Below are 13958 nucleotides of genomic sequence, written 5' to 3' on the forward strand. Positions count from 1 at the left end.
TCATCCCATTTGCTGTCTACAACCTCAAATAATGATCTACTCTACACTGCACAAAGAGCAGCAGTGAGCAGTAAACTTCAGCCTAAATTACAGCAACATTTTCAACACATTTGTCCAAATATAGCAAGGAATTACTGTAATTCCATTCACTTTTACTTTGTGGCACATGCTAAAAATTGCTGTAGGATTCAGGTTTGAGAATACTAATAAATATTACATACAGTTTTAATTTAACTTGTACAAATTCATAGATCTTCTTTATTAAATGTCATTATTTTTAACAGTGCAAACAGTAATACAATTTACAGAGGTCCAGAATAGACACAAAATGAACAAACTTTTTCAGAGATCATTTACTGGGAACCATCAGCCTGCAAAAATACATAGTGAATGATGTTATATTTTAGTCATATCAAACATTAAAAAGTTAACAAAGGTATGTTAGCTTCACTCACCAAGGTTCATCAACTAAAATCTGCCAGAACATCCAAAACATTTAGTTATAAAATAAATAGCAAAATGTTGGACTTTTAATCTCTTCATAGTGTTATAACACACACGATGCTAATAGCAGTTATGCGACACTACTGAAATGTCACTCAGTTTTAAGTATTGGCGAGTTTGTAGTCTTGCATGTCAACACATGAGAACACTTGTCCTATACAATTCAAAGTGGTTGACAAACAAAATATTCATCAACACTAAGTCTACAAACATCACTTTTTACTTTCCGTTTTGCTATCTTCCTTGCTCTTCTCATCTTTCTTATCCTTGTCTTTCACATCATCTTTTTTACCTTCCTTCTTTTCTGCATCTCTGTTGGTTAGCTTATTGTTGATAAGATTGTGAAGTGCTATGATTGAACGTATTAGAGCTGCAAGATATACAACTAACATCTGATCATTTGTCTTCACATATAAAGAATTCACAAAATTTCCATGGCTTATGTCTGGAAGCAAATTGAAAATGTCTTGTAACTGGTAGACTATCTGGTGATTAATTGGGAGAGTCCCCTGAACAACCTGTGGGAGAGAAAATGTACATGAGATTAAATCCATAATTTCTAAAACTGTTAAAACCTAACAAAGAAATGGGTCTATATGATGGTATGGATATATTACATGGCTAGATAAAAGATCAACTCACCACATGGTGGCAAGGGAAAACACATACAAAAGATATAGAAATGGACAAGCTTTCAAAGCCAATGGCTCCTTCCAACAGATGGGTTAAAGGGAAAGGTAGAAGGATGAGAAAACAGAACTGGTGAGGCTTAGGAAACAGGGAGAGTTACATACATTATTAGGCATCAATTTTAGTGATTTTATGAACAATACATGGAAATACCAACTCTGCAAGAAAATACGAACTGAACGGTAATTTTGATGGATCAAAAAGAGAATAATAAGTCCCGTACAACAGGTGTTGCACAAGTTTACATATAGATAAAGGTTAAACTTAATAATAATAATAATAATAATTTTGTTGTTTACATAATGTGAATTGTAATTATGAATTAATATGAAAATTTTATTATAATGCTGAAAAATCCAGGATGGAATGCAATAACATAATGAAAAGGATAGTTGCTACTCACCGTGTGTGTGTGTGTGTGTGTGTGTGTGTGTGTGTGTGTGTGTGTGTATACTGTATTTTTGACAAATGTCTTGTTGACCGAAAGCTGACTTTCTGACAGTCTTTATGTTGTGCCTTTCTGCGACTCAGCATCTGTGCTATATGAGTAGCAACTATCCTTTTCATTACATTGCTATTACAATGTTGCACATGTTTACAGGGCATCAGGAGCCTCCAGCCTCTTTGAATTAACAAAGAATGAAACAAGTTGGAATATGTTCTTACAGCATCAAAGTTTGTTGTAAGGAAAACAGCCAGTCATTATATACAATTACTAATTTTTAAAAAGTGCAAAAATGCTGATCCCTTATTCTTTTGTAGCTTGTACCCAGGATCAGTGTTCTTTTAACAGCAGAGTTTTTGGTTTGGAGTTGACAAGGTGTGTTGATCAGCAAGGTATGTAATCTAATCAGTAATAGAGAAGTGTTTTCTTTGGAGTATAGCTGGAAACAGATTTCTGTACTTAGTAGTCTAGTTCAAATTAATGTATTTTACAGTTTCTTTTGTTTCTCCAAGATTATGGGAAAAGAGAGAAAATCATTACTTATAACAGCAATATCAAATCTGGGCAATGGAATACCATACTGACGAGGAAATAGTGATCATCAGTTACCACAAAGTTAACTACATCTTCAACAGGCCTGGTTGTGTGTTTAAGGGAAAGTTATTCAGTAAATAATTGTATAAATCACTATCCAGAATTGGTAGCTAATCCTTATGCAGCACTGTGTGTATGAGAATGGTGGTTGCTTTTTCTTTTAGTATTGTGGTAGTAGGTGACCAAGTGCTAAAGTAGACTTGGTGGTATTTGGATGGCAAAATGGTTGCTATTGTTAATGTTTGCCGAATTGTCTGAGATGTAGGAAGTGTCCAATACTAAACCCCATACACAAAAATCTTTTCAATTTGCAAGTACATACTGTGGAACCATAGGAAGCCAAGAACAATAGTACTTACTACTTAAAAAAAGACTGCTTTGAGCATGCACCATGATTTTTACCCAATTAATTGGAGATACCAACAAGTTGTGAGACATCGACACCAGAAGTTGATGTGTTTTTGCTTCAGTATTTAAGAAATAGGGTAAAACTGGTCTTGGCAAAAACTACCTTTATTTCTTATTTTTAGGAAAGGCCAAGAATAGTTTAAGTTGGGGAATACTGTAGTATTCAAGTGTACGTGCAGTAGGTGGGAAAAAAGTTACATTTAAAAATACTTTCTTTTGTTGTCTACCCCAAAGCAGGTTTGAAACAGATTACCAAAAGAAATAAGCTGAAAATATATTTTGATTTCCTATTTACAGCCTACAAGGAAAACATCATATTTACTTAATGGAGAGTTGTACAAGGAATAATTTAATACCAAAACCATAGGAAGAATAATTATGCAGTCAGGTGCATGTTGAAAATAATTACGTAGTGGAAAGATTTTTCTGTAACAAAAAGAAATTACTTTATAAATTACCAAATAAAATTATTGAGTAGAAACTGGCATAGACCAAATGACCTCGGATCAAAATAACGTCGCTGGTTTTCTGCTAAAGTTTGACGGACAAAAGAGGGGTGAAAACTGGACAAAAGAACTCTCTTTAACTTATGGAAGAACGAAATATTAATTGATCAATTGGCTTGGAGGTACTGAGTAGAAAACATTTGTCAGAATGAACAGTTATGAACAAAGCGACAGTTTAAAAAAAGGAAACTACACTACATTTTCAAGAAAACATGAGGCATATTTAAAGTGACAAGTGGTTTAATCAAACAAATTGCGAATTCGAACATATTATTCTGTGGGTGTCAAGACTATTGTAAAACAAAAGTGTCCGTCTAAATTTGTCGTGCTGTGTTAGATACTAATGTACAGATGAGTAGTATGTGGCAATGCTCCATTTTTAAGGATACTGTAGAGTATGCTTGTACAGCCTCCACTCCCTGTTTCTCCAGCATAAACATGGCAGTGCTGTCACTCTTGCCAGGTCTTCAGTTTGGTTTGCTAGGTAATACTTTTAGTAGTAGTAGTAGTAGTAGTAGTAGTAGTAGTAGTAGTAGCAGCAGCAGCAGCAATGGCGGCGGCAGCAGCAGCATTACTTAAGTTAAAACAACAGCTTGCATCAAGAAAAGCCCTTTATATGTGAGACATTTTTTCTTGAAATTTGTTCTCAAAACCAAAAAGTATGGAAGCAAAGTAAAAGGCAGTGTAGTGTGTATTTACTATTAGTAAAGCAACTGACACTGTAAAATCAATTGAAACAGTGTTTCTTGATCAGACCTTACGCATCACTGTTTGTTCTACTATGACAAATATTTGATCAAATGTCGGGAACGAGTTAAAAGAAACGCCATGAGCTGGACTGGCTGATCTGGAGCCATCAACAGTGGATTGCCAAGTGTGAACAGAAAGAAATACAATGAGGAAACTGGCTGAATGGAGATGGCACTATAGATAAATAGTGCAAAGAATGATCTGTAGAGTGATAACCTGAGACAGCAATGGTGCGTTATGACAATGAAACAACAGCGAAGCAAATGCACCACTTAGTCCCATATCAGTGCATGGTGGTAATTTTAGTACTGCTAAAACTGGCTGGTGAAATACAGTGGGTAGCACCACAACAGGCACTAGTAGCGCTTATGGCTGTAACAGTTCAGCCTAGTTGCCAATGTAAAAATTTCCATGCTTTCCAATGGGCTTTTTCAAAGTTGTTGGGCAAGAGTATCATATCTCCCCCCTTGAATGGGTGTGTACAATTGGATGTGTCATGGGCAATGTTTCACAAGGTGAACTGGTGGTACAGATAGTGTCTTGCACTTAAATCCACAGACTGGAGCAAGGAAGTGGGAAAGTCTGACATTATGCTTGGATGTGGTGATGCTGGTGTTGTTGGCTGTGATAACAGAGTGCAAAGAGATCTCCATGTCTGTGTCCAATGAAAAAGTGTCTGGTTTTCTTAGGCACAAGTCAAATCTATGAAGTCATGGGACTGGCAATGGTGGGCTTTCTGGTTAGGGTGTATCACTGTTGGTGGCAAGCATGGATAGAGTTGGTTTGTATGATGTTGTTCCAAACAACCCTTCAGTGTCTGAACTGACATCATGGACTGGCCAAGAGCATTCACCAGAATTATTGGTGTTGTAATGTGGCAGATTCAGACACATCATAATAAAGAGATCAATTCTTTGCCTTGGAAACTACATTAGCCACATTTTGGTTTACAGTCAAACATGAAAGTTTATGTTTTTGCCCTTTACTTACGATGTTTAATTATGAATATAACAGTTTATTATTATTCAGATACTCCTTAGGTGAAAATTTAAGGACTAAAAATGAATGCATATTTGTATTTTCTGATTCAAAAGTAATTTGAAACAATTTTTACACTAAAAGTAACTAAATTATGATATAGGATGACACATATAGAAGTAAATCTTATCATTTCATATTTACACTCAACATATACATCTGTAATTAGAAATAATATTTCTGATTATAACTGTTTTTTTCTGAAGCAAACATCACATATTTCATGACTGTGTAATTAATCTGTGTGTTCTGATTATATTGTTCATTAACTTGTAACACAGTTTAATGTAAAATGTGCTATTGTATTTCATTAAAATTTTTAAATGTATAAACGTTTGTAAAGAACTGCCATTGTTACCTTTATGAATAACCAGGTGCCTGAGCCCAAGCAAATTAGTACAAGTTATTACATATGGAGTTAGTACAATTGAGTTGGTATGGGAGTGTGTTAGTTCAAGTTATTTCAGTTAAGTAGCATGTGGAGCAAGTTTGATTGTCAGGACTGATATACCTGAGAGGTGTTAGAATTTAATACAGCCTGAAAACGGACAAAATTCAGTCTAAAACTTCGTTAAAGTGCACGTATGACATCCTGTAAATTCTATCTTAATTTATCTACACTGAAGAAAAATTTTAACAGTCACCCCAACTACGAAACAAAAGACGAAGCTAAGTAATCATCCGCTACTATTTACAACAATACTGGCAAAAAAGTTTAACAAATTTGAAGCAAAACACAAAATTCACATTTAATCCTTAATTTATCTCTCCATTTTGTAGCAGACTGTTACAGTGTCTGTACATCTTTCTCCACAGGAGTGCGCCCATATTACTGTTCCCAGTGAGCAGCACCCTGACTGCCAGGTCCCGGTTCCTGGTACCAGAAGATGGAGGAACATTTGTGGTCATCTCCCACAGAGGAGTTCCACAAGACACTAGTCCTGGGTGGTGGTTGTCCTGTACATACTCAGGAACAGTATCAGTTCTGCTGTTGTGGTGGAGATGTTGGTGATAGTGGTGGTAGTTCACACTGCTTTCAACATTCGCTGCTTAAATGTTTGCACCATATGCTCTGCTTTGCAATTGGAGGGTGGGTGAAATGGCCAACTAATTGATGTCCTCAATTGTCTGAAACCTACTGTCCAATATTATAGTTCAGGCAAGGCCTTCAATAGCTAGAATCTGAACTAAAAGAGATTGTGGCTGACTCCATACTTAACATATATGAGCATTAAGCCCACAAATGGGGACAGGTATGCTGCCTGATGCTGAGCTCAAGCCGAGCAGCTTCACACCATTGTTTCCAAGTCCCTGTTTAAGTTTGGCCAGTAAGAGCCTCATATCACTAGAGCTTTCATCCACAACATTCCCTAGTGGCCACGAAGTAATTGTAAAACCTGTAGCCAAAGGATGGCTGCGGTTGCAACACAGTGGTACCAGGTCTGGAGCTCTTGATTTGTGTTTGAAATGTATGTGGGGCCACCCGTGGAGTACATAATGCATGGCTTATGGTAATATTGAGTCGGGGTGCGTGACTGCAGCAACTGATGCAGCTGTTAAGGAAATTCTTCCAAGGTCTGTCCTTTCCGCATCAATGTGGAAACATAATACCTTCTGGTCCCACAGGAAGGCGAGATAGAGTGTTCCCATGTGTGTATTGTGCTGTAGGGTTTTACCTAATTGTATAATTGTACCACGTAATGTTGGAGGCATAGTGCTGTTCAGTTTAGAAGACTAAGTCAATAGCACTACCAGTGGTTTACGGTCCATGATCATAATGAACTTAAGTCCCAAACAGGTATACATGGAACTACTACACTGTAAGGACAATCACTAACATATCTTTTTCTACCTGTGAGTAGGTTTTTTTTTTTTTTTTTTTTTTTTTTTGCATGTACCAGCATCTTTGACAGAAAGGTGATGAGTTGTTCAGTACAGTCATTGTCTGATATGTGCCACCATTGCACCAATGCCATATGGAGTGGCCTCTGCAGTGTGAACCAGTCAACACAATGGTGAAAATGGTGCAAGGTTGCTAAGTGCAGTGTATGCTTTAACTGTGTGAAGACATGTTCACAAGCAGCAATCGTGTGTACTGAAAAAGTTTCTTCTGCAACTGGTTTAGCAGTTGCATGGTATGGGCCACTTGTGGGAAGGACTTTGAATATAGTTCATTTAGAGTGCAGGTGACGGGAGTGATAACTGCTACACTGCAATAGGGTACCTGTTTAGCATGTGCCTGAGGTATTCAACTTGCTCTCCGAAAGACTAACTTTTGTCTAAGTAGCCCTTCAGCAATGTATCACGTAATGTAATAAATAGTGTGCAAAATGCTTCATAGGTGTTCTTACCATGTAGCTCCTGTGACAATTAAGTTGTTCAGATGGTTTGTGCAGGCACAAATGGACAAGGTTAATTGTTCCAGGTATCTCTCAGATATTGCACGATTGGAAGATATCCTAAAAGTCAAGTGTTAGCACAAACGGGAGGGGGTATGAACAACTATGATGTTTTGTGTTTCCTCATCTACTTGGACTTGCAAATATTTGTCTGCTAGGTCGATCTTAGGAAACTATTCTCCTTTGAAAAGCTCTGTGAGGTCTTCTGGGTGTGGTAAGGTGTAGGTTTCTACTTGTGCCTGAGCACTGACTGTCAATTTAGAGTCACCACATAGCCGAAGGGAGCCACTGAGTTTCTTACCTATAAACAGGAATGTGGCCCCAGTGCTTGTTTTAACAGCAATCACCCCAGCCCTGTGGACTTGACAGAGTTCCTGCCTAAAAGCCATTCATATGGAGATTGGAATGGGCCATGTTGCATCTAGATATCTAAGCCTGGAAATCTGTGGCACACCCCTGGCCAGATTTGAACAGAGGCACAAATGCAGCTTACAGGTTGTCATGTTCATGGAGAGTACCACATCAGAGGCAACATGTACTTCCTCATTGATGGAGAACGCAAACTACATCCAGACCGAAAATGTTTCTGGTTGCATGTTTATTGAGAACAAATAGTGCTTGCAGGTTGAGCTGGTGTGACTTGACTCTAGATGAAAACAGAACTGTCACCATGTACTGCCAACTTACAGGAGTGTGGGGTTAATCCTCGAGAACCTAGTCGAGCAGGCATTTGAAGGACTACCAAGAAAACTGTAACCATCTGGTAACCTATGTCTTGTTCTCAACTGTGACATTTACATAGAGCTCGTTCATGAAAGGATAGCCTGGTGGGTACTACTGCCTGAAGTTTAGACATTGTTCCTTGAAGCATGTAAGGAACTAACTCTGACTTCTCTGACTATTTATGGCGACTGGCTTTTCCACAATAGGTGCAGTGTACCCAACTATCCAGACATTATGCAGATGGGTAAGCCGCGAGGCAGTCTAGGGATGACTGAAGTCCCCATTTGCTAACAGGGCACAACTGGTTTTTCAGAAGCAACTAATAAATCTGATACTGATTAATCATGGTGTCCTGTCTTTGAAGTAATTTATTGGCATTTTACATTCCTGGGGAACAGTGTGTTATAAGGACGGTTGATACTTTGAGCCAGGCCATGAGGAACTCATTTTCGGCTTGTGCGATTTCAAACAAGTATGCAATTGTCAAAATATCTTCCAATGATAGGTCATCTAGTTTAAAAATCAGTCAACCAGAAACAATATGAATGTCCAGGTTATATGAGGTATTGATGAAGTTCGAGTCACAATGTGACCACAGGGAATCTCTGCAAACAATAATTACAAACTAACATGCACATTTCCTCGAACTTGAGATCACCTGGATTTGAGAGAGAAGATGATGTCTTAAGAAAGAAAAACATCTCTGCAAAGCTAAAGACAAAGAAAGTGCTAATTACAGACTGTCGTCAGCAACATGAAAGGCAGTAAAGTGATGTTCCAGCGACTATAAATGTGTGTCCCAATCTTCTTTAGCGTCATTAAATGTTGGAAAATGAGAATGTTTGGCTCTCCACCTGTTAAGTGACCACTGCCTGTATTGTGTGGGTACCCTGTATCTGCAGCTAATCCTTCACAAGCTAGATTTTTTGATGGGGTAACTCATTTTGCTGCTGATATTGTTGCTGAAACTACTGCTGGAATTATTATTGTAACTGCTGCTGCAGTTACAGTCACTGCTGTTCCAAGAGTTTCACATGCCTTGCTTCTGTGGTACTCTGTTAACCTTTTACCTTATCACCAATTATTGCTACAGATTCGACCAAATGTCTGAACAACTTAAAAGAAACCCAATGAGGCTGGACTGACCAATCTTGGGACATCAGCAGCAGATCACAAACAAACAACGAGGAAAATGGACAATTGGTGATTGTACTATAGATGAAATCCAATAAGTAATCCAGAACGAGAAAACGTTAGCTGTAGCAGAAGGGGAGACAGAACACCAATGGTGTGTTACGATAATGAAATGATAGCAATGCAAATACACCACTGAGACCCATGTCACTGCTTGGCAGAACTTATTAGGGTGACTGTGAGCTTCAATTGGCCAGAAGATTGTGTGTGGCATTGTGACAAGACATGCTAGTGCCTATGGTTGTAGCAGCTCTGCCTAGAAGCCTAGGTAGAGTTCCATGATCTCTAGTGGGTTTTCAAAGTCAATGGGCCAGGACACCAGAGGTTCTGTGGAACAATGGTTCGTCCTTTCAGATAAATGATTTTTTGATAATATACTTCACAGTTATACACTAACTTCTATAACAACAACAAGTGACAAACAAATATCAATCAAGTTCCATATAATGAGATACAACAAAGAAACAGAGGCCCAGAGGACAACTACAGTTGAGATTTAAATTTACTGTGAAGAAGGAAAACCCATATGAGAGAACCCCACACGTACATAACAAGAAAAAAATTAAGACAAGTTGGTGAAAAAGTCTTACTTTTTGAAGCATCAAACAGATCAAGTGACATTTGCACGGTCAAGCCTGCTAGTCAGGAAAAGCCTGCTAGTCAGATATCATGCGAGTTTAGTGTGATGCTACAAATCTAAAGCAAAGACGATAGTCACAGTTCGATAAAATTTAGGCACACATACCTGGGTTAGGTAATTACGTATCTCTCGCAACTGAGAGTGTAGTCCCTTTAGTCCAAGGAGCTGATTAGTAATTCGTTGTGAAAGTGTGCCCACGGTGGTATCCTTAATGTCTCTTAACAAATGTTCCACACCAACTTCTTCAGCTTCCTCTGCACCTATTTCACTTGGAACATGCTCAAATGTTTTGGATGTTGGAGAACCATCCTTGAAAGAATTGTTAATAAAATAGTAATATTGTTGCATCAGACAGTTTGCCACATTATAATTGCTATGCTACTTAAAATTAATTTATATCAATGATTTCCTCTGTGATGTAAGTATATCAGTAATAAAAAAAAATCATTACACACACGTTTCTAACTGTATTAATATTAAATTTATATTCCCTGAAACATATCACTTCATACTTTAGTGTTCCTACTTACATCATGAACCTCTTCAATAGCACGATATGCTTCTGTTGGGAGACCCAGATCTTTTGGCTTTGCATCAATTATCACAAGGACAGAATTTGGGCAGTAACGCCGAATGAGTTCATTGATTGCAACATCATTTCTATGTAGCTTGGGTCCAGTATGGTACCACCCAACAATCTTCTCCCTAGCTGTAAAGAGATTTAGAAAAATAAAATTTGTCATGTAAATATTGTTGACTGCTTATTTAATGAACCAAATTTTTGAACAAAGCAAAAGCTTGTGTAATACAGGAACATTGTTCAATGCCAATAGTTCTTTTCCTTAGACTTTTAAGACGTTAATGCAGCCAGTACACAATCACACAAGCTTGTCAAAGTCACTTTTTTCTATCCACAAGTTTGTCAAACGAGCCTGTATATGTACCAACAAAGTTTGTCAATTTAACCTCATTTTTGAAACAGACACTGTTTGTGAATAAAATGTTCTCGGGTTTCCAACCGCGTCAATCGGTTAAAACTACATGAGCTTTCGGCCAAGCACTCCTCGGCCACTGTCAAGTGTTACGACTGCCAGTGGGCTGTCGGTGCGCCCTTATATACGCTAGCTGCCGGCTGTGATGTCACAGGTGCCCGTGGCATTGCCATATACGGGCACGTTTTGAGTCAGCGTTGGATGTGCTCTCTTCAACCGTGCGATCGCCGGAAAGAACATGAGAGGTATTATCGCCTACGCTATCCAGAGAAATCTGCGTTAGCTGAGCACGCATTAGAAAACGGTCACCACATAAAATTTGACGATACCTCTGTCGTGGCTCGCACTAACGGCTTCTGGGACAGTTTAATACAGGAAGCTATTACAATAAAAATTACCACAAACACCCCGAATAGAGACGGCGGCTTACAGCTCAGCGCTGCGTGGGATCCAGCAATCGCGCGGTCAAAGAGGGCACATCGAACGCCGACTCAAAACGTGCCCATATATGGCAACGTCACGGGCACCAGTGACATCACAGCCGGCAGCTAGCGTATATAAGTGCGCACCGACAGCCCACAGGCAGTCATAACACTTGACAATGGCCAAGGAGTGCTCGGCCGAAAGCTCGTGTAGTTTTAACCCATTGACGCGGTTGGAAACCAGAGGACATTTTATTCAATGTTATCGCTGCGAGACTCTGCATTTATACAGACACTGTTTGTGTCTGAAGTATTTTGACAGTAGTTGGAATGGCCACTAATCCAGACAAAACATTTCTTGCGCTGACTTTAGTACTTTGTACAAAAAAGAAAACTGAAAAAAAAAAGCTAAGGAAAAAATTACGCTCAGAACACGATTATTACATCAATTTTCTCCAAATGTACAGTCAAATTTTTAACAATTGAGTCAACTTGCCCTCACATTGAAAAAGACGACATAAGTATGGTCCTCCACTTGGTCTTCTAATGACAGTTCATTGAAGTACCACAGTGTGGGAACATATACCTAATTTGTGGAAGAACTATAGATCTTATTTTTTATTTTATTGCACTTCCACTTTAATGCTGTGCATAGGATATTAATTTTCTTCTTGACCTCTTCCTGTGTAATATATGGCTGGGAAGGGTGCAACATCTCAATCACTTTGGTAACTGCCAGTGCTATATTGTTTTTATGTTGATTGCAGTTTCCATAGTTGTGACAACTTATGATACTGTGAGATAAACTGTAATAAAACTCTTTATTTGCTAACCATGCATGGCAAAACATCAACACAAGCAATGTCCACCATCATGCCAAATCTGCTTTCAACTGAAACTTCTCTCAAACATACAGTGCCCTACATAGTCAAATATTTGACAAACCTATTAAAAGTTGATAAATTGTTATGATAGTGAACACCTGTAAAAACACACACACACACACACACACACACACACACACACACACACACACACACACAGAGAGAGAGAGAGAGAGAGAGAGAGAGAGAGAGAGAGAGAGAGAGAGAGATTCTGTAGCTATTTATATATGATTTTGTAGATGTACCAATAGCGCAATTAATTCAATCTCATTTTGTACCAAAGTGGCTTAATAAGCCATCTGAAGACCACATTCTAATTTCAACCCTTCATTCTTTGTTATTTTCTTTTCTAGCAGCATGCTTTCCATCTGTTTGCTGTGTTTCTCCTTTAAGTCTTCACACCATTTTGAACCATTCTTTTTGCAGTCCTTCCATTTTCAATACTTTTTCCCAAAAGGCTTCTCTGTTTATGTCTTCCGTTTTTATATTGCTTCTTTCTAAATTCTTTTTTTGTTCATTGTCTACACTTCTTGGGGACTTCACAAGTATTTGACAATCTTACTAGTTAATCTACTGTCTTGCATTCAAAATAAATGTCAAAAGAACATAAGTCGTCTTTTTCTCATTATGTATGAAATATTTTCTATATTTTGGTATATGTCAGCATTATTCGTAATTTCCAACTTTCTGCTGTGTTTTGTGGGCCTTATCTTTTCCTTATAAACTGCCTTTCTCATACTCCTAATTTATCTAAGTTATAGTTTAATGCCAGGCATTCACTTGCATATAGGCATTCTGGCTTCACTACTGTGCTGTTACACCTTATTTTTGCATTTTTGGATAGGCATTTTTTATTATAGAGGTCTTTGGTGACACCACATGCTTTTTCCACTTTATGTAACCTTTCCGCTATTGCAGATTTTTCCAAAGCATTTTCTCGGATTATCGCCCCTAGATACTTTATTTTTTTCCCTCTCTTTCTATTTGGCCAGTGTGTTTCCAGGAATTTTGGAACATCCTTAATGTTTGTTAATTTTTTTTTCTGCAGAAATTCTTAAGATAGTTCTGCTGGCTGAATTCCCTCTCCCAACTATAGGACAGGCCCTGGAATATGACCAGGGCCCTGAGGTGTCGTGCGAGACCTTGTCATTGAGTGAGGTATGGACTGTGACAAAAGTCTCAAAATTTTAGACCAAATCAGTATTTCAAACTTTTTCTTTGCATCTTGATAAGACAGGTGGTCTGGCATTTCATACTTGTGAATTTCCTTCTCCCTCTTGAAAACAGCATTGCGGTGAAAGAGGAGGGTGCAGTTCCTGACAGTTTACACAATTGGGGTGGGGAGGTGGCCACAAAGGCTGTCTCATTGGACGCCCGTCCACATGCTCTACACGTAGCCTCATTAGTACAGGCGGAGGAAATGTGTCCGAACCTTTAGCACCTGAAACATCTCACCACAGGAGGAAAATAAAGCCTGACATCACACTTGTGAACCATGACCTTAAGCTTATCAAGCAAAATGTTGCCTTCGAAGGCAAGGATAAAAGCTCCAGTGCCTACTCTATTATCCTTGGGTCCCGTCCAGATATGGCGAACAAAATGGACTCCACGTTGCGCCAGATTAGCGCACAGCTCTTCATGTTGTTGTGTTTGGTATCGATGGAACGTAACACCTTGAATCTACTGAGCTTGTTAGGAGGAGAAATGGTGGCTAGTATATCTCTTATCTCGACACAGGCCGTGATAGGTAGGCAATCCATACTTTGATC

General features: G+C 38.5%; 1 protein-coding gene across 1 annotated transcript in view; it reads right to left on the reverse strand.

Annotated features, from left to right (window-relative positions):
- Nucleotides 1-223: 223 nt before the first annotated feature.
- LOC126162952 (26S proteasome non-ATPase regulatory subunit 7) overlaps nt 224-13958 on the reverse strand; it is a 45676-nt gene continuing 31941 nt past the window's right edge. The window contains exons 3-5 of the mRNA XM_049919787.1: nt 10422-10600; nt 9997-10200; nt 224-1022 (exon numbers count right to left, since the gene is read on the reverse strand). Of these exons, the coding sequence (XP_049775744.1) occupies nt 717-1022; nt 9997-10200; nt 10422-10600 (689 nt within the window). The 3' untranslated portion in view covers nt 224-716. The remainder of the gene's footprint in view (nt 1023-9996; nt 10201-10421; nt 10601-13958) is intronic.

The sequence above is a fragment of the Schistocerca cancellata genome, chromosome 2 (genome assembly GCF_023864275.1).
Source record: "Schistocerca cancellata isolate TAMUIC-IGC-003103 chromosome 2, iqSchCanc2.1, whole genome shotgun sequence".
NCBI lineage: Eukaryota > Metazoa > Arthropoda > Insecta > Orthoptera > Acrididae > Schistocerca > Schistocerca cancellata.